Source organism: Oryctolagus cuniculus, chromosome 9 (genome assembly GCF_964237555.1).
Source record: "Oryctolagus cuniculus chromosome 9, mOryCun1.1, whole genome shotgun sequence".
NCBI classification, from domain to species: domain Eukaryota; kingdom Metazoa; phylum Chordata; class Mammalia; order Lagomorpha; family Leporidae; genus Oryctolagus; species Oryctolagus cuniculus.
In genome coordinates this window covers 94,606,488-94,633,950 of record NC_091440.1, presented here as the reverse complement: position 1 = coordinate 94,633,950, position 27,463 = coordinate 94,606,488, and the positions used below count along the sequence as shown (strand labels likewise).

At 45.0% G+C, this 27,463-nt stretch overlaps 1 protein-coding gene across 1 annotated transcript in view; it reads left to right on the top strand.

Moving 5' to 3' along the window:
* Positions 1–27,463, top strand: part of MIPEP (mitochondrial intermediate peptidase) — a 172,125-nt gene that overhangs the window by 24,341 nt on the left and 120,321 nt on the right. The window contains exons 7-10 of the mRNA XM_002712797.5: positions 1,222–1,378; positions 7,668–7,716; positions 9,413–9,473; positions 13,828–13,880. Of these exons, the coding sequence (XP_002712843.2) occupies positions 1,222–1,378; positions 7,668–7,716; positions 9,413–9,473; positions 13,828–13,880 (320 nt within the window). The remainder of the gene's footprint in view (positions 1–1,221; positions 1,379–7,667; positions 7,717–9,412; positions 9,474–13,827; positions 13,881–27,463) is intronic.

Below are 27,463 nucleotides of genomic sequence, written 5' to 3'. Positions count from 1 at the left end.
CAGAAAGAATCTTTTATTTGCTGGTTAATTCCCCATTTGGCTGCAACAGCCAGGACTGGGCCATGCCAAAGTCAGAAGCCAGGAACTCCATCTGGCATCGCACATGGTACAGGGGTCCAAGCGTTTGTGCCTCTTCTGCCACTTTCCCAGGTGCATTAGCAGTAAGCTGGATTGGAAGCAGATCAGCTGGGACTTGAATGGGTGCTGTGTTATGGGATGCCAGCATTGCAAGCAGTGGTTTGACATGCTGTGCCACAGTGCCGGCCTCATGGCTGCTGTTTTAATCCAAAATTCTGTACTAATATAATAATGTCCTTAAAAGTCCTTTAGTGTTACTAAGCTCTAACAATTTAACTTGTGGGATCATTATTTCTTTAAATGTTTTGAGTAATGAAAATGGTTTATTTACTCATGTCTCATAAAAAACTCTTTATTTTTTATGGTAAGTAGTAGCAATGATTGATTTTTTTTTAAGATTTATTTTATTTATTTATTTGGAAGTCAGAGTTACACAGAGAGGAGAGACAGAGAGAGAGAGAGGGAGGGAGGGAGGGAGGGAGGGGTCTTCCATTCGATGGTTCACTCAGAGAGAGAGAGAGAGAGAGAGAGAGAGAGAGGTCTTCCATTCGATGGTTCACTCCTCAGATGGCCACAACGGCTGGAGCTGTGGTGATCCGAAGGCAGGAGCCAGGAGGTTCCTCTGGACCTCCGATGTGGGTGCAGGGGCCCAAGGACTTGGGCTGTCTTCTACTGCTTTCCCAGGCCATAGCAGAGAGCTGGATCAGAAGAGGAGCAGCCGGGACTAGAACTGATGCCCATATGGGATGCCTGCGCTTCAGGCCAGGGCTTTAACCTACTGTGCCACAGTGCCGGCCCTAGCAATGATCGATGTTTTAGACTATTGAGAATTTCTAACATGTGAAGTCTTACCCTGGTTAGAGGTACCTTATGACATGGAGGCAGGCATGTTGGGTAAAAGTTGTCCCACTTCAATCAGAAGAATACCCTGGAACTCTAGTCAAGTGTACTGTTGCATTGTATTGTTTTATAAGGAGACTCAAAAAGTTGTTGACATGTAGAATTAAAACGTAATGTATGTTTCCATGGACTTTTTGAAACTCTTCATATTACACTGAAAACTTTATTTGCCTTTTGTAAACCACTGCATTGGATTTTGTGTCTTCGTATTTGTATCTCTTACCATTTATTTTTTACATGTAGGTGCGAGAAGCTGCTTATAAAGTTTTTCTTTATCCCAATGCTGGCCAGTTGAAATGCTTGGAAGAACTACTCAGCAACAGAGATCTGCTGGCAAAGTTAGTAGGATATTCCACGTTTTCCCACAGGGCTCTTCAAGGAACAATAGCTAAAAATCCAGGTAAGCCTGTTTATACAACTTAAAGGACGAAATATGGTTTTTATGAAACCAATCTTCTGATTTTAAACAGCTATAAATCAGTGTTCTATTTTTAATACACTAGAGAATCATTAAGTGAAATTTCTTAGGTTTTTTGAAAGGACTGTTTTTTAAACATAGCTAATAATTTGATGTATATGCTGTCCAACTAAGGCCTTTTTATCTTATTTGCATGTTGAGAATAAATCATGCCTATATTTTCATTTGATTCTGGTTTAAGTTTATTTTCACTCTCATGCAAGTAATTTCTGTGCTCAGTCTAACCATGTTGGTTAAAGGATGAGAGATCCGTGTTTTTGCCGAGTGGGAGGCTTAGGGTGGGCTAGGTCATGTAATAACACACAGGCCTCTGAAACTGCTTGGCAGGGTTTGTGCTGGGGAGGGGTGGGGGAATGTCTTGGGTTTGTGATAAACTTAACTTGCACCATGTTGAGTTCCTGATGGTTCATCATGTCTAAGAGAAAAAAAAATTACACAGTAATAATAGCACAAATGTATATATGCTTTTTCAAAGGTGTTTATTAAATTACAATTGTAATTTAGGCAGTAAATCAGCAGTAGGGAGATTGAGATGGTGGAACTGTTTAGATTCAAGGCAGATTTTGGAGGTCAAAGTCACAGGGCTTGGTGATGAGTGGAGAGGGAGGAGAAGGGAGTGTGATGGCTGCCCTTGGTTTCTGGTTGTGCATCTGGATGGACTTGCCTTTCACACAGAGAGGGGACACAGGGAGTGAATGAACCCTGTTTAGGGGAAATGTTGCAGTCTATCTCTGTCCTGTCCTTATTCTTTCCATGTTTATCCCCTCTCTCCTTAGCATGCCTGTCATCTTAAATGCACCCAATTTTGTTCCCTACTCTTTTTTTTTTTTTTTTTTTTTTTTATGACAGGCAGAGTTAGAGAGAGAGACAGAGAGAAAGGTCTTCCTTCCGTTGGTTTACCTCCCAAATGGCTGCTACGGCTGGCGCGCTGTGCCGATCCAAAGCCAGGAGCCAGGTGCTTCCTCCTGGTCTCCCATGCGGGTACAGGGCTCAAGCACTTGGGCCATCCTCTATTGCCTTCCCACACCATAGCAGAGAGCTGGACTGGAAGAGGAGCAACCCAGAAAGAATCCGACGCCCCAACCAGGACTAGAACCCGGGGTGCTGGCGCTGCAGGCGGAGGATTAGCCTAGTGAGCTGCGCCGGCCTCCCTACTCTTTCTTAAGTAGCTATTTTTCCTTGGCCCATCAAGACTCTGTAAAGCCACAGACAGGTCACTCCCCAGTCTGGGTGCCTTCGCTAATGCCTTTCCCATGTGGGGAACAGACTCCTCTGTTGAAGCCCTATCCAGTTTTGTAGTGCTCAGTTCTGGACCCACCTCTTTTCTGAAACCTGTCGAACTTTTTCAGATTCCTTGGGTTCCCATGTCCCTGAGCCCTCAAAGTAGTTTTCCAAATTTATTTAAGTCGTTTCACATAATTTATTTTCTAAATAGTTATCATGTGAATGTTTTGTATTGTGTGTTTTCCTGTGGTCACTGCTTTATACTATATTTTAACTTTTATATTATTATTAAATAATAGCATTAGAATATTATTCAGTGCTTATTCTGCTAATATGTCATTTATTTCCTTTACTGCCTTGTGCATTAGATATCTGTATCCATGTCACAGACAAGGAATCCAAAATTGGGGTATGTTGCTAAAGAGTGGCAGAACTGAAACCTAAACACAGTCTAAATTCGTTGTTTTCTATGGAGACTGTTTGAGACCAAATGTCCTATCTTTTCTGTTGTCTACACTCTTATTTTCATTTATTGATTAAAGTATTTATTTATTTATTTAGAGAAGCAGGGAGAGAGAGAGAGATAACCCATTCACTGTTTGTTCCCTAATGCCTGCAACACCTGGGGCTGGACCAGGCTGCAGCTGGGAGCCAGAAACCCAATCTAGGTCTTCCCTATGGGTGGCAGGTCTCCCATTTAGGTTAGTTGAACCAACACTTGCTGCCTCCCAAGGTGCTCATTAATAATAAGCTGGATTTGGAGCCTGAACTTGGAACTCAGGCACCTCAAAATGGGAAGCAGGTATGCCATATCTCAACTTCTGCACCAAATGCCTACTCTAGCTTAAGATATTTTTACTGATTACTTATTATGTCAGATGTCATTCCAGCCACTAGAACTAAATCAGTGTAGAAGGCAGAGAAATTCAGTGCTCTTAGGCAGCTTGCATTCTTGGAAGGGAAGACAGTGAAGAAAAAAATTAGTAGGTAAAGTATATGCTATGCTATTAATTGATCCAAGCAGTGGAGAAAATTAATACAATTACAGTAAGGAGTCTGTGGCTCTCTTGGGGAAGAAAGTTCCAGGCAGAGGCACAGTCTGATACTAAGGTACTGAGACAGAAAAAGTGCCCATCATGTTTGAGGAAAAGCAAAGAGTGCAAAGTTGGCCAGAGGGGTATGGTGAGGGGAGAGTAAGAAGAGGTGCAAGCAGGTGAATGCAGAAAAGGAGCTACATGAAGGAGGGCCTTTACCTGAGTGAGAGGAGAAGGCGTCAGAGGGTGTAGACAGAGAAGTGAGATGATCTGACCTAAATTCTCATGCTAAGTCATATGCTGCTGATACTGAGAATAGATTGCAGCAGGGCAAGGGTAGAGAGACAACACTTAGAAGCTATTTTGCAGTATTCACCATGAAAAATTATGATGTCTTGCCAGGGTGGTAGCAGTGGAGGTGGTAAGATGTGATCAGATTCTGGATTTATAGCATTTTGGAGGGAGAGCCAAAATTTTTGACCTAGGCAGCTGGAAAGACAGTGAGATAACTGGAAGGACCAGTAGCTTGGTGGTAGTGTTGTTGTTTTTTTTCTTTTGATAAAGATTTATTTATTTGAAAGTCAGAATTACGGAGAGAGAAGAAGAGACAAAAGAGAGAGAGATCTTCCATCTGCTGGTTCACTTCCTAAGTGACCTCAACAGCCAGGGTTGGACCAGGCCAAAACCAAGAGCCAGAGGCTTAATCCAGGTCTCCCATGTGGGTGTAGGAGCCCGTACACTTAAGCCATCCTCTCCCACTTTCCCAGGCACACCAGCAGGGAGCTGGATTGGAAGTAGAGCAGCCAGGACCCAAACTGGTGCTTACGTGGGATACCTGCATTGCAGACAACAGCTTACCCTGCTGTGCCAGAGCATCAGTCCCAGTAGCTTGGTTTAGTTCAAAAGAAATTTGAGATGCCAGTTAATATTCAAAAGTGATGTTAAATAGCCATTTAGATCCACAGCCATGGTGTTCAGAGGGTTCTGAGCTGGGGATATAAACTTGGGTCTTTATTTAAAGTCATGAGACTGTATGAGATCACTATGGGAGTACATTTAAAGAACTGAAGTCCAGGGGCAGGTGTTGTGGCATAGTGGTAAAGCTGCCGCCTGCAGTGCTGGCATCCCGGGTGGTTGCCGGTTCAAGTCCTGGCCGCTCCACTTCTGATCCAGCTCTTTGCTAATGTGCCTTGGAAAGCAATGGAAGATGGCTTAAGTGTATGGGCTCCTACACTCACATGGGAGACCTGGATGAAGCCCCTGGCTGCTGGCTTTGGCCTGGCCCAGCCCTGACTGTTGAGGTCACTTAAGGAGTGAACCAACAGATGGAAGATTGATCTCTCTCTCTTTATCTCTCTCCCCCGCACCCCCGCTGTAATTCTGACTTTCAGATAAATCCTTGGGCACCTATACCCATGTGGGAGACCCAGAGGAAGCTCCTGGCTCCTGGCTTTGGATCAGCCCAGGTCCAGCCATTACAGCCACTTGGGGAGTGAACTAGCAGATGGAAGACACCTCTCTTTGTCTCTCTCTCCCTCTGCCTCTCTGTAACTGTGCCTTTCAAGTAAATAAAACAAACAAACAAACAAACAAACAAAAAACCCAAAGTCCAAGGACTGCACTTGGTGCCTTCCAAGTTTGAGAGGTCAGGCACATGTGGAAAGACCAGTAGAGGCTGCTCAGAAGTACTGAGCACTGAGTGGGGAAGAGAGTAAACGGATATGTGGTCCTGAAAGTCACAGAAGAGATTTCATAAGGAGAAGGGAGCGATGGGCTGACTTAAACGCTGTGGGCAGGTCAAGCGTGAAGACATCTGGGATCAAGCATTGTGGACTGCAGTGTTCCTTTGGAACTGAGAAACTAAACCATACTAAAACATACCTCCCTTGTTCACTGTGGCTGGTGTGATGATGTATACATGTACATTTATATATGTGTGTGTGTACATATATATGTCATTTTTTTTGGAAGTGAGACAGAGACAGAGGTTGATTGACCTTCCATCCACTAGTTTCAATCCTCAAATGCCTGCCACAATCAAGGCTGAGTCAGACTGAAGTCAGGAGCCAGGAACTCCATCTACGTTTCCCACAGGGGTAGCAGGAACCCAAGTACTTGAGCCATCTTCTCCTGCCTCCCAGGGTATGCATTAGCAGGAAGCTGAATCAGAAGTAGAGGCGAGACTCAAGCCCAGGCACTGTGATATGGGATGCAGGCATCTCAAGAGGCAGTTTAACCACTGCCAGTGTTTTGGAGTGAAGACTTTTGTACACAGTTACATAGGATGTGACCCATGTCCCTGAGGGATTTAAAATTTAGTTGAAGAACCTGGATATATACATATAAATGTTAACAAAGATTGGCAAATTTTTGGTGCCACTTGCATAGATAAAACAATGCCATAGGATTTTAGGAGTTGGGAAAATCTGTCAGAAGATTTGCAGCTGTTGGAGGTTTCCTGGGATGCAGAGTGAAGGAATGGGGAGGTTGCCATGGAGAGGAGAGGGTAGGCCAGGAGTAAACAAGGTGCAGGGGTGCATTCACGTGACAGGCAAATTAGGAGGTGACTGTGCAGTGAGAGGAGCTTTCATTCTCAGGGCATTTCAAAGGCAGTCTTTAGTATGGCAGTTTTTCCCCGATACCTAAATACTTGAGCCGTCATCTCCTGACACCCAGGGTATGCATTAGCAGGAAGCTGAGTCAGAAGTAGAGGCGGGACTCAAGCCCAGGCACTGTGATACAGGATGCAGGCGCCCCAGGAGGCAGTTTAACCACTGTGAATGGCTTTAGACTGGTTCTTCACATATGATTAGAAAAATAAAATAGGTGAATGGTAGTAAGACATGTTAAGAAATAAAAAGTGTACATGGTGACATGCTTGAAAACAGAGCTGTATAGTAGCTGGTATGCTATTCTGAAATGAAATTGCAGTGTTGACTAGAAAATTGTTTTCGTTTCTTTTCTGAAATTCTTAATAGCATTGAATGTGGTACAGTGGTACACGAACGAGGCAGTGTTCTCAGAACTAGTCTATCGGAGACTTGTTCAGCATCGACAGTGGTGGGGAACCCAGTGGCTTTGCGGTTTAGGTTAACCTCCATCCTTTCCCTAGCCTTTCATTTCACTCAGAGAGGAGAGGAGAGGAGGTAAATTGAAGAGAGGGTGAGAAAGTTGAAACCATATTAAAGATCATCTGGAAAATATAAAGACAATGTTTGTGGCAAACTAAAGTACAGACAAAGCTCTAAACACGTAAGTCAGGGGCTAAAAGTGCTACAATAAAAATAACACAGAGAACATTTCCTATCAAGAGAAGAGGTTGCCTTTGTGAGTTTGTAAATTGTAACGACTGTAGCTGAAGTATTTTAACAAATTACTTTAAAAATTCTATCAGAATTAAACATTTTAACATCATAATTTCTGTTTTCTTTTGGTGTTGATTCAGAATGGATTATTTTACAACACTGTATACAAATACAAAAAGAGTTAGCCAGAAAAATGTTGCTTTTTAAAATTTAATTTTCAGTAAACCCTGCTTCTCAACTGTACTGAGTTTTAAGAGCAAGTCAGAGTCTGTCTCTTCAGTGCGTAGAAAAAAAGTCAGACATAGCTAAGAAATTTTTTTTTCTATCTTAACGTATATAAATCGAAGCACATGGAAATTTGGGGGTTTTATCTTTTGCCTCACCTTACCTCTTTTAATTTGGGAGTTTAATCTAAGCCTTTGGATGATTACTGTGTCAGTGTGATTTGTTATTCTGATTAAGAAGCCATCATCATTAGAAATTTTTATTGTGTGCCCAGTATATGTTAGCAATCTGGCTTTTCTTTGAAATTCATCACCTGAAGGGAGTTGTTGTGTACAGATTACGACCATTACATTGTAATTTTGACAGATGTGTCCATTTTATTTCACATAATTGAAGATACTTTCTTTTGGATTTCATTTTTAGAGACTGTTATGCAGTTCCTTGAGAAACTATCCGACAGACTTTCTGAAAGGTTAGTTTTCAGTTTTCAGTTATGTTATTTGTTTATTGAGAATTAGACAGTGACCTGCTAGGAGGCTACCTGGCCCTTTGAGCAGGAGCCCTTCCCACTGAGTCAGACGGCACGGTCGTCTTCCTCAGGGGCTTCCCGGAAAGCAGAGGCCATCCCCTCGCATGAACCACTTGTCTGTAGGAGCTCACCTTTCGTGTGGAGTTTGAAACATGTCCAGTACCACCTTGAAGCTGTTTTAACGTGGACCATTGATTTTACAACACGTTCATAAAATAATACTTGCTTTCTTTTGGCCTGAGTGCTGGAGGCTCTCTGATGTGGTTGGTGGTGCTCATGTGTGTTTGAAGACTGTCCTGCCTCGCTGTCTGTAGATTCTGACTCCCCTTGCTGTGCTGCTGCCTTCCCTGCCCAGGCCCTTCCATCCCGCACGTGCCCTTCCCTGGTGCTCTTCTCGGACTCAGTGGGGGCCGATGCACAGCTGCCCCTGAGCCCCGGGCTGCTCTGGATCGGAAGAGGGCATGCCTTGGCTTTTGTTCCCAGTGATGCTGTCTAAAATTTTGCTTGCTTTTTTTTTTTTTTTTTTTTGACTGCACACACGCATTCAGCTTTAGCTTAGATTTTATTTGGCATCATAAACTCCTACCTTAGACTCCGTCTTCTCTATTTTGAATTAGTGTATAAATTCTAAAATTTTCTTAAATCCCAGTGAACCATTTTGTCGTTAGTATGATGAAGAGGGAGTGTTGATTATGCAGTTATTTGAGAATTTATCCTATTTTGCTTTGTTAGTTAAGTGACAACATTCTTTCTACACTTAGTGTAGCTACACATTGTATTTTGAGCTTATTTTCATAATTTGCAAAAGTATATTATTATATAGAAATATATTGGAGTTCTAACAGAGGCTTCATATTTACAAACATTGAATACCTATTTAATTATTACCCAGCTAGAGTTTCTCTGTAAGGTAAAATATTTAAAATATTAAGTGTTAAAATATTAAATATAAATAAATGCTTATATTTTTTGTAGAAAGCATTTGTTACTTTTTTACCTTTGTAAGAAAAAGCAGTGATTTAAAGCTTGCTTTGCACATTTCTGTAACATTGCTGCTTTTTCCCCACTTCAGTACTTTCCAGACATATCTGCCGTGATATTTTTTAAGGCAGAAATAGCAGTCGAGGGGCCGGTTTTGTGGCATAGCAGGTATCCACCACCCAGCACCAGCACCCCTTATGGGCAGTGGTTTGAGTCCTGGCTGCCCCATTTCTGATCCAGCTCTCTGCTATGGCCTGGGAAAGCAGTAGATGGTGGCCCAAGTACTTGGACCCCTGTACCCTCGTGGGGGACCTTGAAGAAGCTCCTGCTGGCTTCGGACCAGCCCATCTCTGGCCGCTGCAACCATTTGGGGAGTGAAATAGCAGATAGAAGATTCTTTATCTCTCTCTCTGTAATTTTGTCTTACAAAAATAAATAAAAATCATTTAAAAAAAAGAAATAGAAAAAGAATACTGATTTATATATTTTTGTCTCTTCTAATATCTTTGTAAACTTTGGATGAATACTGGTTTACATTTGCACTGCAAATTAAACTATTTTTATTAGAATATTAGAAAGCATTATAGGCAAGCTAGTTCTTTTATAATGTACTTATTAAAATTTTGTTCTAACAAATATTGATAACCCTCTTTTACAGAACCATAAAAGATTTTGAGGTGATGAGAAAGATGAAAATGAAACTAAATCCTCAAAATTCTGTAAGTAACTATGTTGGAATATTTTTACTATAATGTAAACAAGATATCAACTGAAATCGCCATCTTTTGATTCTAAAACTTTCTTGTGATATGCTTGTTGGAGGTCTGCATAGTCTTTTTTTTTTCTTCTTATCCTTGTTTTTTTGAAGTAAAATCTGTAGAATATTTGATCCATATGTCCATGTCTGTGTTGCCTGGAAACCTCCGGTTGTTGTTGATTAGTTATGTGAGTGTGCCTGTACGGATAATACCCATAATGTATGTGCATTCATGCGAAGGCTGCCTCCGTTCCGTAGAGAATTGGCTTCTCGGGTTTTAAGCAGCCTTATGTGGGCGTGGTCTGCAGGTCGGCGGTAGTCGCCATCAGTCTTGACGTTGCACTTTCTGTGCTCCTTTGTTTGCTCACTTGTGGTGCTCAGCTAAGTAACTCATTGTTGATTGAGGAAGTGTACTGCACTCAGAACAGTTAAGTGTTCTTCTCAGTCACAGAGTGTCTGTGCCCAGAGTGCTGCCCGAGGGATTGGGGTGCTCTGAAAAGCGATGGGATTCTGCATTTTCGGACTTTCATCCCCATTTGGCGTGGAGATGCCACAGAGTTGCTAGGGTTGTGTGCGTATTCTTTTATAGGCAATGTTGTTGGAAATTCTTGAGATGGTAGCTGTTGGCTGCCAGAGCCACAGTCATAGGGAAAATACAGGGAAACAGGCGTTGTAGATTTAGAAATTATTTACTAGATTCCCAGATACAGCCACCGAGATCAATCATGTGAAGTTCAGCCATTTACTGCATGACATGTCAATCTGTTAATTAATGGTGGGAGTTCTGTCCAACAAAGTAATGCACCCTTTCGCTAGGTAGGTAGTTCCATTTAGGAAACTAGAAAATAGATCAGGATTGATTTTGGTGAATACAGGCATGGAAAAAATGAAAGATAAGTGTGTTGCCGAAAGCTAATTTAGTAGAAGCTAGTATAACTCAAATGTATTCTCCCCAGACATTTATGCCTAGCTTATCTATACAGGAGCTTTGTTGTTGTTGTTGTTTAATTTATTTGGAAGACAGAGTTACAGAGATAGATCTTCCATCCACTGGTTCACTCCCCAAATGGCTGCAACAGCTGGGGCTGGGCCAGGCTGAAGCAGGAGCCAGGAGCTTCATCTGAGTCTCCCAGGTGGGTGCAGGGCCCCAAGCACGTGGGCTATCTTCTGCTGATTTTCCCATGCACATTAGTGGAAAGTTGGATCGGAAGTAGAGTAGCTGGAACTTGAACTAGCACCCAAATGGGATGCTGCTGTTGCAGGCAGACGCTTAACCCAGTATGCCACAACACTGGTCCCAGTACTGGTTGTTCTGATCTGTGGGAAATGCTTGGTCTTCTTATGTGAGTCTCTTTTAGGGAAATGATTCCCTCACTTGCCTTCCTGCCCTAGCCAGGACCTGCACTTTAGGCCAAGGGTTCTCAGAGTGTGGTGCCCCAGACCAGAAGCAGTGGCATCGGCTGGCAACATGTTAGAAATAAAAATTCTTGAGCCCCATGTCAGCCCCACTGAATGAAAGACTCTAGGATGGGCCCCCCAGTCTGAGTTTCAAGAAGCCCTCTGGGTGGTTCACACTCCCTCCCCCCATCATCAGGTGTTAGGTCCTGCAGATTCTACCTTCTCAGGAGCTCAGTGTCCTCTGCTCCTTGTGCCCACTGCCACAGCCTTGGTTGGGGACATTGTTAACCTCTCCCAGATTATAATTGTAGTTACCTCGTTGGTTTTCTAGCCCTTTAGTCTTGCTCCTCTCAAAACCCTCCTGGAGTCTGCCTGCTTAGCAACACCTAGCGCAGTGTTAGGCATAGAGTACATTCTCAACACTTACTTGAACTACGAAACAATGAAATGAATTGCCACCAAAGGGATTTTTCATTTTATTTTTCTTTCTTATGAATGTGGTCAATATTTACTCACTTAATTACTTGAAAAGCAGAGATAGAGAGACCTTCCATCTGCTGGGTCACTCTCCACCTGCCTGCTACAGCCATGAGTGGGCCGGGCCAAAGTCAGGAGCCAGGATCTCAATCCATGTGTCTAGACATGGATGGCAAGGACTCAGGTTCTTGAGCCATCACCTGCCGCCTACCATGGTGGACATTAGCAGGTAGCTGGAATTGGGAGTAGAGTCAGACTTGAACCCAGGCACTCTGATAGGAGATGTAGACATCCCAAGCAGCATCTTAACCACTATACCAGCTGCCCACCCCACAGGCACTTTCCTAAAAAGCAGATCTCATCTTGTCACTCTCTTGATTCAAATTCTACAAGAGCTCCCTGTAATTCTGAGGTTTTCTTTGCAATTTTTGAATTCTCCTACCAAGCCCTTGAGGTTTAGCCCTTACCTGTCTCTCCATCCCCATCTTTTATGCCCCTTTCTGAGGCTAAGTTCATAATTTTTGCTTTCTAGCTAGTTCCTGTGTGATACTCATGCCCTTTCTTCACTTACTTTTGTCTTCCTCCCCTCCCCTCCCCTCCCCTCCCCTCCCCTCCCCTCCCCTCCCCTCCGCTCCCCTCCCTTCCCTCCCTTCCCTCCCTCTCCTCTCTCCTTTGCCTTCTTTTATTCTTATTGAATTTGGTGGGTAGCTTCCAGTCATTCACAAGCACAGTACATGGGAGTGCCTTTTCTCCTTTCCCACCTGGATTAACTACTCCCATCCTTCAAGTCTCAACTCAGGTTTTGCCTCCTTCAAAACATTTCCTGACCTGCCATGGTGACTTCACTGCCCTTCCCATGGGCTCTGGATCATAGGCTTGGCATACTGCTCTCTAATTGTTGAGTCACCTGTCTTTCCCCTGCCTACCCCATCAGCTCCTTGACACAGGCATGGTGTCTTCCTTGTTTCTGTGTCATTAGCGCCTGCACTCTGTCCAGCATCTGAAGATGGTAAATTCTCATCTCCTAGGGGCTGGCACTGTGGTGTAGTAGGCTAAGCCTCTGCCTGCTGCGCAGGCATCCCATATGGGTGTTGGTTTATGTCTTGGATGCTTCTGTTCCAATCCAGCTCTCTGCTTATGGCCTGGGAAAGCAGTGGAGGATGGCCTAAGTGCTTGGGCCCCTGCACCCATGTGGGGGACCTGAAAGAAGCTCCTGGCTCCTGGCTTTGGACCAGCCTAGCACTGGCGCCTGTGGCTGTTTGGGGAGTGAACCAGCAGATGGAAAACCCCTCTCTGTGTGTCTTCCTCTGTCTCTCTCTATAACTCTGCCTGTCAAATAAATAAATAAAATGTTTAAAAAAAATTTCTCATCTCCTAGAGTCAGAGTATGCCCGAGACTGAATCCTGAGGAGCTCACAGGCAGAAAAAAAATCAGCCTACAGGTGTCTTACTTCATCACGCATCCTGTAATTCAAGTATGGTTGTGGAATTTGGAGATCACCTTGTGATCAAGGAGGTGATGCCAGGCTGAAGTTTTAAATGATAGGTAATGAGCAGGGCAGCCAACATCTGTTAGGCTCCTACTTAGTGCCGGGTGTTCTACTGAACAGTTTAAGTGTATTTAGCAATGCTGTTTGGGAGACACAGTGGTTCATATGCCAAATATTTATTGAGTGACTGTTATATACCAGTAACTCTTCAGGGTACCAGGATACAGTTGGACTTGATGAAAGCAAGGTCCTTGCCCTCATGCAGCTTACAGTCTGTTAAAGCCTGAGAACTTGATCCCAGGCCATCTGACTGCACAGCCTGACCTCTTGTCCACTTCTGTCACTGTCGCCTGGACACCTTACGTGGAGGATGATCCGTTGAGGTGTTGAAGCTTTTCTTTCTTTCAATGTTTTGTACCAGTCATCAACAACTATTCAGTACTTCGTTATGATGTATTTTCTTTGCCAAGATTCAACTTAAATCTGCATAGTTGCATTTCAGATTGTTGCTTACATGTTGGGGATCCACCCTAATCTTCTTGCTTAGGTTTAGAAAGAACCATAATCTTGCCTGCAGTGTATCTTAAGCATCTTAATACGTGGCTTACATTTTGGGGGAAATTTCATCATGACTAATTTAATCCATTAATGTTGACTTCTGTTAGTTTGCATTTGGGGATGACATTTGTTTACCTTTTCCCCAGATTCTGAGGTTAGGCCTTGTTTATACTTCTCTACCCATTGATTACATGGAAGTCAAAATAAAAGGAAGGTATTTCCTGTCAAGCCATGAATTTTGGAGTTTTTCTGAAATTTTTCTGATTTACATTAGCACTAACTGGTTTACATTTTGTAAGCTGACTGACTTGGCAATAGCTGGTTTATATTTTATAAGCTAGTTAACACTGAAGCAATCACTGTCTTTTGTAACTGTGAATTATTTCATTGTAGGAATTAATGCCTTGGGATCCCCCCTACTACAGTGGTTTGATTCGTGCAGAGAGGTAAGTTTTTCAAGAAGTGACATCTGTGAGAGGGAAATTCATACTTCTTCAGCACTTCGTGCATTCAGTTAGTAACTGCTGTCACCCTCTCACCTGCACACATTACAAACCTGGTTCCCCACAAACCCTTCCTCTGTGTGCTGGCGTGGCCAGTGCTTGCCACAGAGTTTGATGCCTGTGCATTGCAAAGCCATGCTGTTGCTCATAGTATCATGGTTTACTCTTCACCCACAGGCCCATTTTTATATCATTTCCTTGTTTAAAACTCCCTACTAGGGCAAGCATTTAGCACAGTTGTGAAGACTCTGGTTAAGATGCCCATGTCCTAAAAGAGGAAACCTGGATTTGATACCCAGCTTTGCATCCTGACTCGAGCTTCCTGCTGATACACACACACTGGAAGGCAGCAATGATGGCCCAAGTAATTGGGTTCCTGCCATTCACGTGGGAGACCTGCATCAAACTCTGGCTCTCAACTTTAGTCCCAGCCATTGTGTGTGTTTGGAGAATGAATCAATGGATGATAACTCTGTCAAGTCAGAAAGAAAGAAAGGAAAACACTCCCTCTGGTGTTCAGAATCTGGTTTCTGTGGGGACTAGGGCTTTGCCAGAATCTTTGCCTTGTCCGATTGCCAGCCCAGGGTGGGTGCCAGCAGATGTTTGTTGAAACAATGAAAGAATAAACAGGTGGTACTTTGCCTGATGCTAGGTGATTTCCTTATGTTTTCTCATATAAATTTGAACATACTGTCAACATCTAGCAGGACAGAAATTGAATGATGAATTAGGAAATTTAAGTAGCTTCTTGTTTACTCTTCTGTGTTTATTATATATGTGGCAAAGTATTAGACATAAGTATGTGTTTATCCCAAAGTATACTTTATTTCTGCCATTTTCATATTTACTTTTTTTTTTTTAAAAAGAATTTATATATTTACTTGAAAGGCAGAGATAGAAGGGATGGGCAGATAGAGAGAGATCTTCCATCTGTTGGTTCACTCCCCAAATGACCACAATGGCCAGGGCTGAGCCAGGCCTAAGCCAGGAGTCAAGAGCTTCTTCCAAGTCTCCATTTGGTTGCAGGAGCCTAAGCACTTTCCCAGACACATTAGCAGGGAGCTGGATTGGAAGTAGAGCAGCTGGGACTTGAACTAGTACCCATATAGGATACCGGTGTTGCAGGCCAGGTCTTTAATTGGCTGAGCCACAGTGCAAGCCCCAGCCCTAATCTTATTTTAAGGACATTTTTTATTTACTTATATTTGGAACGCAGAGAAATGAAGACAGAGAGATCTTCTGTACATTGGCTCACTTCTCAAATGCCCACAATAGCCAAGACTGGACCAGGCTAAAGCCAGGAGCCTGAGACTCAATCCAGGTCTCCCATGTGGGTAGTAGGGACCCAAGCACTTGAGTCATCATCTGCACCCTCCCAAGATGTGTATTAGCAGGAAGCTAGATTGGAAGTTGTTCCAGAACTCGAACCCAGGCAATCTGACATAGGATATGGACATCCAAAGTGGCATCCTAACCACTACACCAAATGCCTGCCCCAGAATCCTACCCTTCAGTAAACCATGAACACTTTTCTCTTATAGTTAGTTTTTGAGATATGCAGTTTAACTGAGAGTTAAGATGGATTGAGGTAATAGATGAAGATAGCAGTTTTTAGTCTTTGTCCTCATGAAAACATGTTGGCATAGATCATGGTATTGATTTGGCTGCTCCTAGGCTTTGCCATATTTCTGTTGCCGTACATTATTGAATTATCAAATAGAGGGTAGTAGGTACTTCTCCAAAGCAAGACCTGACTAGTTTTTAAAAATTCTTTTGGCCTGTGTCAAAAGCAAGAAATGGTCACTTTAGACGTCCTCTTCTGCACCAGCAGGCCAAGATGTCCTCACCTCAGGTGGTATGTGTTAGAGAGCCTACGTGCTGAATTTTTGTTGGCTTTTCCATCTTTGCCTTCTCTGTTATGTAACAGTTCCTCATACCAGGCTCACCAAAAGTAACAGTCTCCTAACCTTCATGTGATAATATTTGGTCAGCTACTGTTTCTTATAGTTGTGTCCCAAATTCAGCGTCAGTCATCTTTTCTATGAAAACACTTTAAATTCATTAAAAAAATCTGTAATAATGTGGTCATAATAAACAGTGAATTCTTAGAATATATTATGGCTTAATGTAAGATGAGGTTTCATAAACATGTTTTGTGGCTTCAGAACTTCACCCTGCTCCCTATGATTGCATAAAAAATATTTTTTTCTTTCAAAGAAAGATTTGCCTAGATTTGCCTAGCACAAAGGCGTACTAAAATTTGCTTGTTAATTCTTTGCTTACATATATAAATTATTTGCTGGATTTTTGACATTGGAAAGTAAATATAAGTTGAATGTATTTGTTTTTGATTTTTGCTTCTGTGATTTATATTTTATATGGTATTCCTTCCATGTTATTTCACCCACCCTCCAATTATCACAGTACCTTAGCCTTGAATTTAGTGACATTTTTGTTATTTTACTGTGCTCTGTAAATATAGCCTGCCCAAATGATAGTTCTGTGAATGTTTACTTATGAATATTTGAAGATTTGGAAAAGATACAATCAAGAGGGATTTCAAGCAGATGCAGTAATTGGGCATCTGAGGTCCCTGAGTTGTTTGATCTTAAACAGAAGTCACTGCATAAGGACTGCCTCTTTGCCTTTGTGGGACAACCACAGTCCTGGAAAGTGCAGCCCTTGCCGACTGGCTCTGGAGTCAGTGCTTACAGATCCCTGAGCCCCCAGCAGCTGGGAGTGCTCTCTAGGCTACACTCCCCATGGAGTATGTGTGGGGTGTGTGTGTGTAAGGGGGCGCTTTTGTCCATGTCTGACATTGGAAAGAATGGGAACTGCTGTGGCATTTGGAAGGAGTTCTCTGAAGTCAGGGAGCTGGCAGGTCGTGGCACCACCACTTAAGAACTGTCTACCCTCCGCAAACCTCTCAGCAAGGTTATTTGTAGCAGAGGGGTTGTAGTCATCCCTACTTGGCAGTCAGGGTTAAATGAGATTTTGTTGCTAGTAGTTGAATAACACTGTTGTATGGAATTGGCCATCTGTGGGTCATCTTCTAGAGAATGCTGTTTAAGTACTGTGGTGCTGTTTAAGTACTCTCTATTGAGGGAAGGGTCAGTTCTCCCTTTAATGCTGTCATCTAGAGGCAGGCATATGGCACATCAGTTAAAGACACCACGTGGGATGCCCACATCCCGTATTGGAGTGCCTGGCTTGGAGTCCTGGTTCTGCTTCTGATTCTAGCTGCCTGTTGATGTGCCCAGGGGAGCAACAGGTAATGGCTCAAGTACTTGGGTCCCTCCCACCCATTGGAAGACCCTGACTGAGTTCTGAGCTCCTAGCTTAGGGCTGGCTCAGGCCTGGCTGTGGCAGGCATTTGAGGAGCAAATCAGCGGATCCAAGATGTCTGTCCTTCTCTCTCTTTCCCTGCCTTTCAAGTAGAAAAGAAAAGCACTTATTTAAAGTGGAATAAATGTATTGAGTTGTAGAATGCTCATCAGACAAGGTTTGACTATAAAGAAGACTAAACAGGGGCATCCACTTTGCTGGTGCTTCATAGCATCACTGCTCAGTGGAGGGGCCTTGCTCAGCCCACAGGACAGCTCACTGCTGTTGGTCACTTCCTTCTGTGAGGTCAAAGGTCACTACCATCTTCAACATAAAATTGGAGCTGTCAATCAAGGCTTTGTGTGATCTCATCACAGCCTACATATCTTACTTGTATTTTTTTAAGATTTATTTATTTATTTGAAATGCAGAGTTACAGAGAGGAAAAAGGGAGAGAGCAATATTCCAAATTCTGTTTCACTCCCCAAATGGCCGCAATGGCTGAGGCTAGGCCAGGGTGAAGCCAGGAGCCAGGAACTCCATTCAGTCTCCCGCATGGGCAACAGTGGCCCAGATACTTGAGCCATTCTCCACTGCTTGCCCAGGCACATTAGCAGGGAGCTAGATCAGAATTGGAGCAGCTGAGATGCCAGCATTGCAGGTGGTGGCTTAACCCACTGTATCACACACCAGCCCCAGCCTACTTTTCTTTTGGGGGTATAGCCCAAAATAACCCTTCTGATTTTCCCCCCACAACTCTCTCCATCCATAATTTACTTCAGCCAGACTAAACTCGGTTCTCCAGCCAGACCCCCTTTCTGTCACAGAACCTGTGTCTGGCAAGCAGAGGGGCTCCTCTTGCCTTCTTGTCTACTCTCTGCACCTGTTGCTGAGAGCGCCAGGAGCCTCCAGGTCTGTACTTGCCACATGCAGCTCCTGGCACCACCATGCTCACAGCTTGTGTGCAGCCCCATTGAGCTGTTGGTTGTGTGTTCCGGGCAGTGTGCTCCTGACCTGTGTGAGCTAAATGTGTCTGGCCAGCCTTGTTTTAAAACTGCACGGCACGTACTCTGGATATTCAGCAGACGCATAGCAGTTGGTAGCCATTTTTCTAGCCTATATCCAAATCAGTCAGTAGAAATCAATATTAAAATCAATCTAGTGATGATGTGTGTGTTTTTTTTTTTTGAAAGAGAATGTCATATTTTTAAGTACTGATTATTTGAGAGGCAGATTATTTGAGAGGCAGAGAGAGAAGGAGTGTTTTTTTTTTTTTTTTTTTTTTTTTTTTTGATAGAGTTAGAGAGAAAGGTCTTCCTTCCATTGTTTCACTCCCTAAATGGCTGCCACGGCTGGTGCACTGCGCCAATCCAAAGCCAGGAGCCAGGTGCTTCCTCCTGGTCTCCCATGCGGGTGCAAGGCCCCAAGCACTTGGGCCATCCTCCACCACCTTCCTGGCCCACAGCAGAGAGCTGGACTGGAAGAGGAGCAATCGGGACTAGAACCCAGCACCCATATGGGATGCTGGCACCACAGGCGGAGGATTAACCAAGTGAGCCACGGCACTGACCCTGAGAAGGAGATGTTTAAAGAGGGATTACTCCCATCGCTGGTTCATTACCCAAATGCCTGCTATAACCAGCTGGGGCTGGGTTGGGGCCAGAGCTAGGAGCTGAGAATTCAGTCCAGGTCTCCCACATGGGTGACAGGAACCCAACAACTTTGAGCCATCAGTGCTACTTCCCAGGGGCTTCATTGCCAGGCGCCTGGAGTCTGGAGCCAGAACTGGGACTGAAACCCAGGGACTCCAACATGGAACACAGAAGTCTTAACCTCCAGGCCAAGTTCTAGGCCCTCATAGCTTTTTTTTAAGATTTATTTATTTCTTTATTTGAAAGGCAGAGTTACACAGAGAAAGAAGGAGAGAGAGAGAGAGAGAGAGAGAGAGAGAGAGAGAGATCTTCCATCTGCTGGTTCACTCCCCAGATGGCCGCAATGGCTGTAGCTGTGCTGATCCAAAGCCCGGAGCCAGGAACTTCTTCCAGGTCTCCCACATGGGTGCAGGGGCCCAAGGACCTGGGCTATCTTTCCCAGGCCATAGCAGAGAGCTGGATCAGAAGTAGAGCTGCTGGGACTTGAACCAGCACCCATATGGGATGCTGGCACTGCAGGCAGTGGCCTTACCTGCTATGCCACAGTGCTGGCCCCCCCTCAGTTTTTTGAATGATGTTTTTCATCCAGCAGATTTGTTGAAAGTAGTGATATGGTCAGGAGATCTTTGGAGTGTGTATCTGTTGATGGAGCCTTCTACCTTGTTCACTGAAACTTTGCCATCACCAGCGGTCCTGAAACACAGTGTAGCCTGCCTGATATGCACATGGGCCTTTAGCTTACTTAACTAAACCTTTAGTACCAGTTCACTTATTTGGCTATTAATTCAGTTTAAAAAAATAATGGAGAGAAGGGATGTGCAGAATTGCCTCAGAGGTCGTTGTAAGAAGTGGGGATTTTAAACATCTGTTTTAAGTAGCTTAGCAGGCAAGTGATTGAATTTTGGATTGAGGTTTCAGTAATCTTGATTGATAAGAGTGGGCACGGAGGCACAGGTAATGGATGGGAAAAGAAAGGGAAAATATCATAGGTTAGGTTTTGAGGTTAGAGGAGTGGGACAAAGCAAAGATTTCTAAATCCTTATTGAATTCAAGGACTTTCAAATAAAGACTTAAATGTGTGGGGTGACACAAAAAGAAACATAGACGGGGCTTTCCTTTATGTTAACCCCAGGGACATTTTTGTTTTGCTTTTGTGTTAAATACTTCAGATTTATTATAAGTTTCTTAAATGTCTGCCTAAAGAAAAATGAACCTATTTAAAAGTTGGAGTAGAACTTAATGTGCTTTCATACCTGTCGCTCCCCCTCTTCGTGGAGGAACGACACAGGACCCTGCGCTGTTCTTTCGTCTGCTCGGCCCTCCCCGGGTTTGCTGCTGGTTCTTCCCGGGTTGGCTACTATCCCTTCCACCTCCGTGGAAGGGCAGTTCCCCCTGGCCACATTCCCCACTTCCGCAGGGGAGCGGCACACCGCCGGCCGGCTCTCTGGGGGCTGCACAGGTGTTCCTCTTAGATGTTCCCCTTAGATGTTCCTGGTGCATGCCGTCTCTCTCCTCCTTTATAGTCCTCCTCTGCCAATCCCAACTCGGCTGCCCACACGCCGAGTACGCTGCTCTCCTCCAATCAGGAGCAAGTCCTACAGTTTATTGGTTGAACTGGAGGCAGCTGTGCAGAAGCTGTTTACTTCTCTCCCAGCGCCATACTGTGGGAGAGCAGATGCATAGAATAAGTCTTAATTCCAGTAACTCAGTCTAGTCCGGATTGCTCCCCACAATACCCAAGTGCATCTTGGGAAATAGTGACTGTTGTGCCATCAGAAAGAGCAGCGCGGCTTTTTTCTTGTTCAGGTTTAGGACTGCAGTCCTCAAGGGGGAATAAAATGAATGGTTTCAGCTATGAAAAGTAGATGTGAAATGATTTTATTGGAAATTAAATTTCGTTTCTAAATAGGCAGTGCATTCACATGATTCCTCAAAGCAGTGCTGAAAAGTGTTCGTTAAGACAGGATGAAGTCATCCCTGCCTGTCCCCAGAGGTCATCACTTTAAGGTTGTTTAGTGGTTCCTTCCCTTGTTTGGGTTTTGTTCTTATGCTTTGGGCACATTATTTCTTTTCTGCCAATAATGAGTTTCAGGGAATCACATTTCATTTATTTTGGTGCTTTTTAAAATGAGTATTTAAAAAAAACTCATGGAAAATGGAATTAAAAATGTTTGTTTAGGTACAAAATTTTTTGAAATACAAGCGTGTCTTTTTTATAATACACATTTTTAATGAACTTTTTGAATATCTCTGGTTTAGATTTCAAAATTTTTTTTGTATGAAAACAAACTCAATTTTCCACGACCTTTTTGAAGTTCCTCTGTATTAAGATATCATTGGGAAGTGGAATTTGGTATTATCCATTCCTTGATAAGGACATGTTCTTAAAATCTCAAGAGTATTCACATAATGAAATAAGGGTGTTTTGTGTTTTAAACTATTCAGAAAACACTGGACTGTCACCGAAGAACTTCTGTTTGATTTGTGACATTATAGTCTTTGTTAGCATAGGTGTCATGATCTTAGGTTTTTTTTTTTTTTTTTTAAGATTTATTTTATTTATTTGAAAGAGTTACAGAGAGAGAGGAAGAGACAGAGAAGTTTTCCATCCGCTGTTTTGCTCCCTGAATGGCTGCAATGGCCAGAGCTGGGCCATTGTGAAGCCAGGAGCTAGGAGCTTCCTCCAGGTCTCCCACATGGGTGCAGGGGCCTAAGCACTTGGATATTCCTCTGCTTCATTCTCACATGTGTTAGCAGGGAGCTGGATCAGAAGCTGAGCAGCTGGGACTCGAACTGGCACCTGTGGGGAGCAATCCGGACAGGACTAAGTTACTGGAATTAGGACTTATTCTATGCATCTGCTCTCCCACAATATGGCGCTGGGAGAGAAGAAAACAGCTTCTGCACAGCTGCCTCCAGTTCAGCCAATAAACTGTAGGACTTGCTCCTGATTGGAGGAGAGCAGCGTACTCGGCGTGTGGGCAGCCGAGTTAGGATTGGCGGAGGAGGACTATAAAGGGGGAGGGAGACGGCATGCACCAGGAACATCTAAGGGGAACATCTAAGGGGAACGCCTGTGCAGCCCCCGAGAGAGCCGGCCGGCGGTGTGCTGCTCCCCTGCGGAAGTGGGGAATGTGGCCAGGGGGAACCGCCCTTCCACGGAGGTGGAAGGGACAGTAGCCAACCCGGGAAGAACCAGCAGCAAACCCGGGGAGGGCCGAGCAGACGAAAGAACAGCGCAGGATCCTGTGTCGTTCCTCCACAAAGACGGGGAGCGACATAATGGTGCCGTGACTCGGATAGGAAACCTAGGACGGATAGGAAACTTAGGAGGGAAGAAACGGGAAGAACTGGGAAAATACCGGAGAGAGAGACTAGCAAACAGCCTAGGGAAAAGCCGGACGAAAAAGGTGCCGGAAGAAGCTATTGAAAGCCTAGGCATAGACTCAGATACGGACTACAGGGGGAAGCTGGGAGAAATCTCTAAGGTCGAAAGCGAAAGTGAAAGCTAGAACAAACAGACTCGGATGCGGACTGTGGGGAGAGGCCAGGAGAAATGAGGGAGGAATATTGTTGGAAGAAAGCTTGGGGAAACATACCGGGTAGAGAAAAATGTTAGGGAAATTGAAGCCGCGGGGGGCAGGCCGAGGCGGAGACGAAAGCCACTTTGGGATTCTCAAGTTAGCCCGGGAATAGGGGGCGAAAAGTTGAAACCAGAAGCAGAAACGTAAGCCAGATTGGGATCTGTCTGATTAGCCCGGGGAGCAAAGGACGGGAAGCCAAATCGTGGGGCGGAGACGTGAGCTGGGTTGAATTCGCCAGGCTAGCCCGGGGAACTTGGATTGAATACTAGTGGCGGAGACGCAAGCTACGCTGTGTGACTCGCGGAGGCTGCCGCGCACAGACAGAGCGTGCGGGGCTCAAGTAGATAGGGAACGCGGGGCTAGTGAGAGACCGCAGAGTGTGCGCGCGAAGCCGAGCCGCGCAGAGCCGCGAAGCCGCGCAGATGAGAGAGGCGCGGGCTGAAGCGGCTCAGAGCCGGAAAGCCGCGGAGAAGCAGCCTCGGGGCGGGCACCGGAAAGCTGCAGGGATAAGAGAAACAGAAGTTTAGAAGTAAAATGAGAGAAATAGGAATGCTGGAAGATAGAAGTAAAATGGGAGAAATAGGAATGCCCGGAGATAGAGAAATAGAGAAATAGAAAGGCCTCCCCTCAACATGGCAATGAGAAAGCTTGGATTCGGTCTGCCTGATTAGGGAGGCGGTGAGCACCTGCGGGCGGCTAGCAGCTTATGCGCCGCAGGTCACCGAAGTCAGGCACGAATTAACATCAGTAAGGCCTCCCCACAATACCACAATTAGAAGGCTTGGATTCGGTCTGCCCGATTAGTGAGGCGATGAGCACCTGCGGGCGGCTAGCAGCTTATGCGCCGCAGGTCACCGAAGACCGGCACGAATTAACATCAATAAGGCCTCCCCACAATACAGCAATTAGGAGGCTTGGATTCGGTCTGCCTGATTAAGGCGGTAAGCACCAGCAGGCGGCTCGACCAGAGTGTGAGCCGCAGGTCACCGAACACAGGCACGCATCAGCGCCTAAAAACCTCCTCACAACATGGCGAAGAGAGGACCCGGATTCAGTTTGCCTGATTGATAGGACTTGTAAGAACCTGTGGCAACTCTAGCAAGTAGAGCAGAGTGTGTGCCGCGGGACACCGAAGAGAGGCGTATCAACGCCAAAAATAAAAAGAAAGGGGGATCTGTGGGGAGCAATCCGGACAGGACTAAGTTACTGGAATTAGGACTTATTCTATGCATCTGCTCTCCCACAATATGGCGCTGGGAGAGAAGAAAACAGCTTCTGCACAGCTGCCTCCAGTTCAGCCAATAAACTGTAGGACTTGCTCCTGATTGGAGGAGAGCAGCGTACTCGGCGTGTGGGCAGCCGAGTTAGGATTGGCGGAGGAGGACTATAAAGGGGGAGGGAGACGGCATGCACCAGGAACATCTAAGGGGAACATCTAAGGGGAACGCCTGTGCAGCCCCCGAGAGAGCCGGCCGGCGGTGTGCTGCTCCCCTGCGGAAGTGGGGAATGTGGCCAGGGGGAACCGCCCTTCCACGGAGGTGGAAGGGACAGTAGCCAACCCGGGAAGAACCAGCAGCAAACCCGGGGAGGGCCGAGCAGACGAAAGAACAGCGCAGGATCCTGTGTCGTTCCTCCACAAAGACGGGGAGCGACAGCACCCATATAGGATGCTGGTGATGGTGGTTTTAACCTGCTATGCCACAGCACCAGCCCCTAGCTTCAGATTTAGTCATTTTAAATTTAGTCATTTTTTGGGGGAATGCCAGAATAACTGTAAGTGGTCAGTTGTGCTAAGTTTTAATGCCTTGGATTTGAACTTGGTCTTTAGGAGCCTGTTCAATGAAACTCAGAGCACCTGGGTTTATGAGGGCCAGTTGGTTCTGAGAACTGATGGCTGCATCCCTGCGGAGGGCAGAGGGCAGAGGGGCTGGCGGTCACTGCAGTTCAGTGCCAGGAGCTTCAGAGACTCGGCAGCGTCAGAGGGATGGCTCTGTGGCTGGGCAAACTCCGGAGGCAAAGGACTGTCCTGGCCACTATCGGCTCTTTTCCCAAAGCTCTGGGGACGAACACTTGCCTCTTTCTCTTCTGCTACTGTCACAAGTGCCTTCTCACCAGGCTGGCTTTCCTCCCCTCCCAAGGCACGCCCGGCCCTGACTCACAGGTTGTTCTCCCCAAAGCAGGCTGAAGCACATTTGCATTCGTCTTGGTCATTCCTGTCTCACTCTTCCATCGCAGACAGGGCTGAGTGAGAGATGGCTGCAAGTAGAGGGCTCATTGCTGTCCTGAGATTGGCTGCAGCCTCAGAGGTGGGGGTGGCTCTGTCACCTAGTGCCACCTCACTGTGATGCTGTCACCCCTTCTCCCTGCAGGCAGGCCTACTGTCTCTCTTTCCTGCTTCTCTTAAGAAGAGAGTGGAATTGCGCTATCTTTGTTTAGTTTTCATTTCTGTTAACCAGTTTCCAGTGAACTGTGCAGCTAATGTACACCGTTATGGAAAATTATTCCCTGATTACCAGGACATTTGGCTGGAGCAGTTCTCTGGCTGCTAGCTTCAGAAGTCAACATAGAACCAAATTTGCCTTGCGGATTCTTTTTAAACAAAAGGGGGAAAGGTCTTCTTTATTTTCAGAACAACGTAATTACCTGTGAGAGGCAAACAGGTTCCAATATCATTCAGTTCTTTTACTGTTGCCTCACCTTTATTTAACCAGATAAAACAGTAGCTCTCCCTGTGGCTTTCAAGGCTTAAACATTTCAAAATGTCATCCAACTCTAACATTATAATCATAGTTAGACAATCTTTCCTGATGCCAAAAACATTCTATTCCATTTTCTTTTGATAAAGTTAAAAATAGTCCTCCTGACAGTGCGTCACCTGCACTCTCCCTTCATGTGTGCCTCACATGTCCTCTAACAGGCTGTCTTGTCCGTGCTGAAGTGAGCCTCTGAGGGCGGTTGCCCTTTGGCGTGAGTGTTCTCTCTCCCACTTGCCTGCACTGACTGGAGAGAACGGGGTGAGCCTGTTTACCTGCAGTTTCAACTGGATTCACAGACGGCACTTGATTGTGTTTTCTGTTTTCACTCAGTCCAGTGCCAGGAGTTTTGGAAGTAATTGCCAAGTTCTTTCTTTACCTTAATTCCAAATATAACAGAGGTTGAAATATAAGTCTGACTCATAGAATATGCCTCATAAATATGGTGATACATTGATTTTTTTTTAGAAAATTCAAGCTACAATGAATGAAAAGTTCTTCAGTTGAAATTGAAAATCTTGACTGATATTTTTGTGCTTATTTTAGTCATAATGAGTTTTCCTGATGAGAGTTTATATATTTTGCTAAATTCCATTGTTAATTTTAAAAAGACTTCTGGTATTTATTCTGATGATCATGTTGACTATAATTGTTCTACTTTTTTTGAGGTTGGAAAGTTGTAAAGTCACATGAGCACATTTTTAACCAGAATGAAGAACAGAGCAGCTACTGAGCTTCACTCAGCCACGCTGGTGGATGGTGACATTTTCTTCCAGTTTTCTTCTTTAGAGAAATCAAAGGGTTCTCAAGAATTCCTATTTCTAGATCCAAATCAGTGAGGTCTTTACAAAAAACTTTGCATGTGTGAGATGAAGGTATTGCAGCTAATCCTTAAGACACACTTAAATTTCACTGTCTAGGTTGGGCTGTGGCTCTGAGATGCTGGCAGGTTTATGTGTGTTGCCTGTAGTGCTTGTGCATGGTTTTGGGTCTCTGGGTGATAGTGGAACAGGTGTTTTTTGTATGTAGTGTCTACATACACTTGTGGACGAAGGTGCTGGGAGCAGGTACTCACAGGCAGATCTTGACCTGACAGTGCCCTGTAGAGGCAGGAGGAGCAGCCGTGTCCTGAGCCAGGCTTGCTCGGCTGGGGGCATGGCACTGTGGAGGTCTTAAGTCGCACTGAGGCCAAGGAGCTGTGACTCCTGAAATATCACACTGTGTTGACGCCCTGGGTTGAGAGCGTAACAGGCAGGGAGTCCTGGGGGGCCAATCTGCTGCCTTCTGACTCCTTGTCATGAGAGACTGTTCTTGGAGCCCCTCAGATCTGGGTTATAGCTGCTTGGAGATACCTTCATGCTTTATGAAGCACTGTACCATTGCTGGACCCTTTCCCGTTCTGGCTGATCTTCAGGAAGGAATTAACTCCGACTTGGTAGGCATCACAGAGGGTGTGGAGGAGCATGCAGGTGTGGGTAATCTCTTTCTTGATGTTGAGGTGGCTGAGTAAGGTCCAGGGCGATCCGTGCTTGATGGAGCTTGCATGCCTTGTTAGTTTTCATTGCCCTGAGCCTTTGAGCCTTTGTGGCTGCTCCTTTGACCTAGAGTGCCCTGCAACAGCACCCTTATCTTTCATGGGCTGCTGTAGATGCCGCCTCCTCATTGCAGTTCTCTCGGATTCTTCCATTTCCATTCTTGCCCGACTAGCAGGGGAATTAACCACATCCTCATCTTGGTGCCAAGGCCCTGGTGCACTGCTCCCATGCTGCTTATCACCTGTGTTGTTCATGCTTTATGGTTACAGTGTTTCTACATTGAGGAGTTAGCAGGCACACAGAGTGATAAATGGATGCCTACTGCATCAACTGGAGCTTCCTGACAGTGCTGCCTGTCTTTTTCTAGGTAATGGCAGCTTTGAGGAGTCCAAGGGAACTGGAATGGGAGTAGGAGTCACGTTCTAACTGTAGTAATACCAGTGGCTGAGATTCATTCAGTGCCCTCTTTTCTCCAGACCCTGCCAGGTTTTTTGCTTATATTTCTTTCATTGTCAATAGAGCCTGGAGGTATTGGTCCCATTTTCCTGGTGGGGAAATTGAGGTCACCAAAAACCAAGCAACTTACCAAGGCACAGAACCAGTAACACACAGAGCCAGTATTTTAACCTCAAAGTCAGGGCTCTTCTTCCTTCTCAGACTGCCTTGGATGGCCACAGG